Below are 7,916 nucleotides of genomic sequence, written 5' to 3'. Positions count from 1 at the left end.
AAGTTAACCATCCTCTGATGTGATAGCCTGGAAGCTTATAAAGTACAATTGTTCGGCAGGACATGCACAACTGTCAGTGGCACAAACTCCCAAAAAGATATATCCTGCTGATACGCTGCCGAGCAAGTGATCTGCTCGACGATGTCCCAAGGCATGTCGTGTTGCCTCTTTTCTTGCCTCCTGGCTGTCCACGATTATCATGCTCTAACCGGACGCCCTATCCAGTCAGCTCGACCACCAGCTGCTTACCTCTCGTTACCGTTGAATGGCCGTCTATTTGTCTGAGCGACGATCTAACTCCTTGTCTTCCTAGCTGAACCATGCATGATTCGTTCGACCCTGGCTGCTTCGTCCAATCGTTCGTGATCCACTTGGCTGCACTTTGTCCGCTCGAAGGCTAAACGTTGTCCACTTGGCTATCTAGACTACACATGAATCTTTCCTCCATGTTAACCGATCTTCTTGATTTTGACCTATCTTTCGTAAGAAGCATCTTTATTATCAGATCAATACGATATATACAATATACTGTAATTTTTAATTCTCCTAATAATATTTAGAAATCTTTGCACCTTCCAACTTGTAGATACTTTATTTTTTTTCGAAGACGGTGGAAAATTTTTACATTGTCATTGCGTGGATTTAAAGGTCAAATCACCACGACCATTGTCTAGCGCAAGGCACACTCATTAAAAATTGGAGATATTAGGTCACCAAGTGTCAGTGTCTCAGACAGTTATTGGGCCTTTGTTGGATGTAGACAAGGAGATGTAGAATTGGGCCTTTGTTGGATGCACACAAGGAGCAGTAGAACTGAATCTGATGCTGTGTTAGAATGGAAATTTTTTGGGCTCGCAGGTAATCTTGAATCCTCGGAGGATCTCGTTACGGGACACATGAAATAATTTTTTTGTCATGGAGATATATCGCTGCCAATCTCTCTAGATTGGGATTGAAGATTTCCTTCTTGGATATGTAAATTCTGTCGATAAGTGTACCTCCTAGCCCAGTAGATAAAATTCAACAGTGCGAGTATTTGCATAGAGCAGAGCAGCCAGTAGAAATAATCAAGGTGGCTCTTATTCAAGTTGTTCCCCTCTATCCATCCTCTTCCACTGGTACCATGTCTACTTGCTTTATTTGCCAATTCAACTGTAATAGATCCCAGGAAAGCAGCTAAGCCAAACACGCACCAAGAGATCGCTGTCCCTATTGATTTCATTCCTCTCGGCGCTTCACTGTTGAAGAATTCCAGCAGTCCAACGAAAGAAGTAACATCAACGACACCCAAGCAACAGAACTGCACGACGAGCCAGAATACTGACATCGGGACGCCAGTCGTCATGTCTTGAAGCCCGTTCTCCTCTACAATTTTCATCCTTCTGTTCTCCACCACTGCTGCTGCGCACGTCGCGAATGCTGCAAATAAAAAGCCAATAGCAACGCGTTGCAAGTGAGTTATACCGCCTGTGTACCCTGTGATCCTTCTCAGAATTGGCACTATAGATCGGTCATAGACTACGAGCATCACAGTCTGAAAGAATTGTGGGATTATAAATAGATTTGCAGGCGAGATTCGAATTTTCCCGAGCCTGGTGTCCATGGTCGTGCCTTGTTGCACAGTAAAACTTACGATTAAGCCATTTGGAATGCTACCCAAGATGGAACTGATGATGATAGGAATCATTCCCAAGACAACTTTTGTTTCCTCCACTTGAGTTACAGTGCATAAGGACCACGGGCCATTGTCAGATCCATGCTCACCAACGATAGCAGCTTTGTCAAGGAACCTGGTAACATTGTCAGAACATTAGCCAATCACTGATAAACTCATGATCTTAAAAAGTATCAATGCATTCACTTGAATCCATGTGTGTGAGAAAGCACTTCCACTTCATTGGTGCCTTTTTGAGGAGTTTTATGTAGGTCTTCTGGGTTTTCAGGCAGTGACGCATTTCTCTTTCTGAATGCTGCTACTAAAACCTATGATAAGAGGTGTCAGGAAAATCAACAAAAGGAATTCAGATCAAAGGTGAACAGTATGTCTAAAAAACCAAAATGCCTCTTATGTTAGTGTTTAACCTGTAGCGTCCTGGCTATGGGACTTCCTTCCGGTATCTGATTGCGATAGCAAGGGAAACCACTAGCAACCACAAGCACTGACAAGAGAACTGAAAGAGCACTAACACCAAACCCAATATCCCAACCCTTGTTATTCTGAATCCACACTAGCAAAACTAGCCCTATTAATCCTCCTAGTGAGATCCCAAATGCGTAAGAATTGAAGAAGCTAGTTCTTTCTATTACTTCAACCGGATCTTCACCATCAAACTGATCCCCTCCCAGTGATGGCGATGAAACACGAACACAACCATCGCCCAACGCTAGCATGTACAGGCCCACGTAAAGAAGGAAAGAGTTCCAGCCATGGACTTTCTGGCAATTTTCGCCTTGGTCATTGATGTTGCAATGTGGAGGATGGAGTGATGGAAGGTGTGCTTGCAATGCTAGTAATCCATATCCCTGAAATAAAAAAAACATGTAAATTGTTTTTAATTCACCAAACACTTTCATTTTGGACTGGACATAAAGCACAAAACAATTCTAATTGATTATTATTATCATCTGAACTGAGTGAGACCAGCCAAAACAATTCTAATTTAGCAGATCAGGGTGTAGCAGGTGTTTATTAGATGAGTGAGGTACCAAACAATGACTATTTTTGTCTGACCTCCATATTTAAACCCTTCTGAGTTAATTCTCAACTAAAGTTCAATCAGTTAAGCGTAGCCTTTCGTAGACAATTTAAAATAAGGTGACCTAACACACGCATTTCTTTAGGAGATTACTTTTTTAATCGTAAAGACGTTTGATCATAGTATCATATTATGCGCGTTGCCGACAATATTTATCCGATAAATACAAAAAAATCAAGATTTTTTTTTTTTTGTGAAAACTGTGTTCTAGCCATTGTATCTTTTTAAGGAGAAAATAGTCTGAATAACTCACTTCAACCACTGCTTTAAAAGCAATAAATATTTTTATAAGCATTTGCTAGTGATATAAACAAAGGAAGTATATAGGAAACCTAAATTTACTTGTAGAATTACCATGAATTCAATAGGCCCAAATATGAGTATGGTCTTAAATCTTGTGATGTAAGAGTCAGAAATGAAGGCTCCCAAGAGAGAGAAGGCACAGCTTGCGCCAACAAGGTTATTGACCATGGTTGAAGAGTTTGCAATGTCCTCGTTCATGGTTCCATGCAAATAAGTCACCAAGTTCAACAAGATCGGGATGAAGGCAAAGTTCAGCAAAAGCGTTTGTACTGCAATATACGTGTATATATGAATTCAGTTTCACTGAAAGCTTCTACTATATCTTCTCTTCTTCCAGCTTATACAAGGATGAATGTGAAGAGTTACTTGTATCGTAGGACAAGTTAGAATTATACTTACTGCAGATGAAGGAGGCAGCTCGTGCACGACCATGTCGTTTTTTGTTGATAGGCTTTCCTTTCCAATCTACAAAACCATGGATAGCCATTGAGCTAACCAGCGGACTGAACAACTCTTATGATTCCTGCAGTGCTTCCAGGCTTATTTATTTCACACTAACATCCAACTTGGATGACAGATGCGTTTTCCACCCATCCGGAAAAGTATATGGAGATCAACATTCTCAAATCTACTATTTATTAAGAAACAAATTCTTAATAATATATTATAGTTAAATCTTAAAGATTGGAGGACAGGACAGCCTGTCGGTGAGCATTATTTATTTGCATACTCAGCGAGGAGAGGAGAGTACATTTTAATGATTGTGCAATGCTTACCGGAGCGTGACATAACGCAACATTAATGCGTCTGCAAATAATTTAGAATTTTATTGTTAGTAGATTTTTATACGACCAAAAGTTCAGCCTTGGCACTGGGATAAAATAAAATTGTTCTTGTGTGATAGGGAGATGACGGACAATAGATCCTCCTCTGAAATTTAACATTGAGAGGAAGTTTATGCATCTCTATTTTTCAACTTTTTATACGACCATGAAACGAATGCGACAATGAATCGAATGTCCAATCTAGGATTTTGTTTCTTTCTTATCATTTTTATATATGTTTTTTATAATTGGCATTGGTATTCACTTTTTTGAATAGACTAATTTATGATCCATATGGTCTCACGAAAATTTTCTATTTACTATAAGGATATGTTTGATTCAAGGTTATTAACCTAAACCTTATTTGGTTTAACTAATGAGTGATTCTTGGTAATGAACAATTTCTGCCATGTCATCAAATTTGGTAATACAATCCGGAATCAGAAAACCTTATAAGCATAGGATTTTTTACGATTCCGAGGTTAACAAATTTTTTTGCCATAATTACCCTTTGATTCCCCCCCCCCCCCCCTCAGTTGACGATCGACAAAGACATTGTGAGAAATGGCCAAAACTCCCTTCAGTGGATCGACAAAGATGTCGCCACATCACTGGAGATCACGCACGTTCCTGGCCGCCATCAAGCACCTTGGAGTCGATCGCCTCTACTCTCATATGGGCGTTGTCGGTCTTGCCCTTCCTTCCCTTGCCCCAACCGAACCACACCTCAACACCCTCCTCTACTTATATGTCAAGGGCCGCATGGTCTTCGAGGTCATCCATATCTACACGGTCATGGGCACTGTCGCAGATCCCTCCTCTTGCCCCACGAGTGCCACCTACAACCTCCTCTTCACTGCCACAAATAAACGTCTCCCACAAAGAAGCGGCCTGCCTACATCCGCCGGAGAAGAGGACCTGTCGCCGGAGTCGATGCCGACGTCGAAGCAGAACGGCTTGATCAACAACTCGTCCTTTCGCTGAGGACCCTCTCCTTCTCGACAACCAACAACTCTTCTTCATAAAATTCTTCATAAATTAGGAGGAGATCATGGTCCTTTATCCAAATGATCCACTTTCTTAGGTTCATCGTAGCTAAATCTCAACTTTCAAATTCTAAAATCAGTACTTGATATCTAATCACTGCACCGTACCTCTAGGGCCATAAGAAAAGGGTAGATAATTTATGAAGCTCTTTTTTATTAGATTATTATATTTTTATTTTAAAAATATTTTAAATTTAATAATTTAGTAGGCCAAACCCAAACACGCTAAATAAATCTATTTTATTTTATTTTTTAAAAAGATATTTTGAATTTAATAATTTAGTGGGCCAAACAAACCGAATAAATCAAATTGGTTGAGCACATTAAATATGATAGTTTGGTTGGAACAAATGGATGAGTTGGATAAGTCACAACTAATTTAAGCGGGTGAGATAGACGACGTGTTAGTGAGATAATAATATGGGCCGAATTAAACGATTTACTAAAGGTGTTTGGTTGAAATCATGACATATAAGTTAGCAAAAGATTTACTAAAGGTGTAGCAACACCAAAAAAAAAAAAAACGAGTTCTTTTTAAGAACCTTTATATTTTAAACTCTTATTTGAGTTTATTTTCTACCGAAGTATTAGAATTGCAATTAAAAATGATCAGAATATCTTTTAGTTGCTCACCCAGATTTATTGTACACATCGATCATATCATGGGGGTCTTATTCAATGAAAAAAAAAAGAAAATCAGCAGGGGACCAACTGCATCAGTGTTTTAAATGAAAGCAGGTAAGGCAAAGAAGTTGAATTTTCTATCGGCAATTTTCCATTTGCATGTCTTTTTCACTCATAGAAGTAAATGATTTCACAGAATATTGTCCTGCATTGGAACAAGTCTCCTATGTCGTCTGTTTCAGAAAAATGAAACCACCATACGAGAAGCTGGGAGTGAACTCCGTTTTCCCCCAGAATTCAACACTATTGTATGACTTTGATTTGTAAACTTACCAATGTAGACTTTCCAGAGATTGCACTGTATGATATACTGATAGGTAAGGCTGTTTATTAAAGTCTGCGTTATTTATTTATTTATTTTTTAAAACGATAATTTACGAAACCCCATACCTCATTTTACATATTATTCAAAAGACTGTATTTTTGAATCCATGAATTAAATCATGTATCTCTTCTCATTTTCTTTTTTTTTTAATATTCCTCTTTATTTTTATTTTATTTTATGAAAAAAATAATGTTCTGACCCTTCTCTTTCATCTTTGTTACCTCCATCGTCGGAAAATCGACGGCAGTTGTCCCTCATCATCGTTCTTTCACCTCTGCCCAACAATGCAAAGAGATACGGCAAGTCGACGACGGTGTCCAACTCCATCGATTTTAAAAGGGGTACCGGGATGATCTTTCCTCACTATTTCATCTCAACTTTATTTACTCTCTTTTCATTATCTCCAAGCAATGGCGTAGTCATGATTTTAGGCCAGAGGGGGCGATTTTTAAAATTCTAAATATTAGTATAGATCAATTTTCACTCTTTAAAAGTTTAAATTTCGAATTCAACAAGTTAAAAATGAACTCAAATTTAAAAAAAAAATTAGTTTAGCCCTTGATTTTAGTTAAAACAACGATATGTCAATCCTCAGACCTTATTTATGACTGGAAGTCGAAGAATCATTTAGGTGGAAAAGGTAGAGGAGAAGGATGTAGTAGAGGGAAAGATGACCTATTTGAAGTAGGTATATCTCATATTTTCTTAAAATATCTCGACATTCATATTTCACCTAATTTATCATTAGAATAATATTTTAAACACATAATTACTTAATTTAATGACTATCTTTTTCCAACCATTCAAAAATAATAATAAAATTGATAGTAAATAAATAGCATACTTGACTAGCAAATAAAAATATGAATATGAAAATTTGGCATTATATATTTTTTTTAGCACTTAAATCTATAACGAGAAAGATCAAACAAGAAAATTTCACCATAATCAAAATGTGTTTACTGTGGAGAATTGGTGTAGCGACGATGACGATACTCGTAGCAAACAATGGCAACGCTGACAATAATATTATGTTGTGACAATAATGTGGGCGGTAGTGGCAGAGAAGAAAACACAAGAAAAAAATAAAAACACAATATTGAAGACAAATAAAAAAAATGGGAGGGAGAGGGGAAAAAGAAATCAGGGGAGAGAAAAAAAATAAAACATGGTTAGTTTTTCATTAGAATTTTTTAATATAAAAGTCCATAAAATTTTAAAATTTATAATTAAGTCTTTTTATTTTTTTCCAATGTATAATTTTTTTCTCAAATTTCAGGGGGTGCGGTCGCACCCCCAAAGTTCCACCTAGCTACGCCCCTGTCTCCAAGCCATTGTGTTACAATTTTTTATTTTTATTTTTCAACAGTTGATCTCTTTGTTGGATTTCTTGTTATTGTTAGAGGTAAAGCCTGACGAGTCAGAGAAGTCGATCATGAGAGGAGGAAAATGAGCGCTTTCATAGGATGAGACTGACTTCGTCAATTCTTCGCTAGAAGGTGACTATGATTGTAGGAGTGTCAGTGCGTCCCTGGTGGCGAAGTGAATTTTTGATTTTAGATTAAAGATTTGAACTTTGTGTTTTATAGGGAAGTTCTATTTTTTTTACTGATAGTTGTTTGATGAAATGCCAAGGTGGACGACGATCAATGAAATTCGTTGAGATGTAGATGAAGAGGATGGATGAAAGATTAGAATTTTTTTAGGTTAAAGATAAGACTATGTATACATTTGATTAAACTTACTTAATATTATGCATATTAAATTTACACTATAGATTTATGTCGCTAGTTCTTCAGAAGTACTGAAGTATCGATAATAATAAATTTTACTTACCTAAAATTTTTATAACTTTCAAAAAAAATTACATATTAAAATAATCAATTTTTCATATGTCAATTAACATTCTATTTATTTATTTTTGAATTGTCTATTATGAATTTTTCTATAAACTATTTCTAGCTTTTTTTTTTTAATG

At 37.0% G+C, this 7,916-nt stretch overlaps 1 protein-coding gene across 2 annotated transcripts; it reads right to left on the bottom strand.

The window, feature by feature from the left end:
- Positions 1 to 546: 546 nt before the first annotated feature.
- LOC122005182 (protein NRT1/ PTR FAMILY 4.5-like) lies at positions 547 to 3,663 on the bottom strand. Of its 2 annotated transcripts, XM_042560129.1 has the most exons (5): positions 3,459 to 3,663; positions 3,111 to 3,328; positions 2,083 to 2,523; positions 1,862 to 1,983; positions 547 to 1,790 (listed from the first exon to the last, which is right to left on the bottom strand). In XM_042560129.1, the coding sequence occupies exons 1-5, from the start codon at positions 3,544 to 3,546 to the stop codon at positions 914 to 916; spliced, it is 1,746 nt and encodes a 581-aa protein (XP_042416063.1). In that variant the 5' UTR covers positions 3,547 to 3,663; the 3' UTR covers positions 547 to 913. The 2 variants fall into 2 exon arrangements, with proteins under 2 accessions (XP_042416063.1, XP_042416064.1); XM_042560130.1 differs by lacking the exon at positions 3,111 to 3,328 and having other exon boundaries at positions 3,459 to 3,655.
- Positions 3,664 to 7,916: the final 4,253 nt, after the last annotated feature.

The sequence above is a fragment of the Zingiber officinale genome, chromosome 7B (assembly GCF_018446385.1).
Source record: "Zingiber officinale cultivar Zhangliang chromosome 7B, Zo_v1.1, whole genome shotgun sequence".
In the NCBI taxonomy this organism is placed as follows: domain Eukaryota; kingdom Viridiplantae; phylum Streptophyta; class Magnoliopsida; order Zingiberales; family Zingiberaceae; genus Zingiber; species Zingiber officinale.
The sequence above is the reverse complement of the archived record's forward strand: the minus strand, read 5'-3'. Positions and strand labels throughout refer to the sequence as shown.

What these genes read in the sequence shown, in the direction of transcription:
- LOC122005182 (XM_042560129.1), bottom strand. Translation starts at nt 3,546, where the DNA reads ATGGCTATCCATGGTTTTGTAGATTGGAAAGGAAAGCCTATCAACAAA. An exon ending in AGCTGCCTCCTTCATCTGCA is followed by an intron (nt 3,329 to 3,458) that starts GTAAGTATAATT and finishes CGTATATTGCAG; the next exon opens with TACAAACGCTTTTGCTGAAC. An exon ending in CCATAGCCAGGACGCTACAG is followed by an intron (nt 1,984 to 2,082) that starts GTTAAACACTAA and finishes CTCTTATCATAG; the next exon opens with GTTTTAGTAGCAGCATTCAG.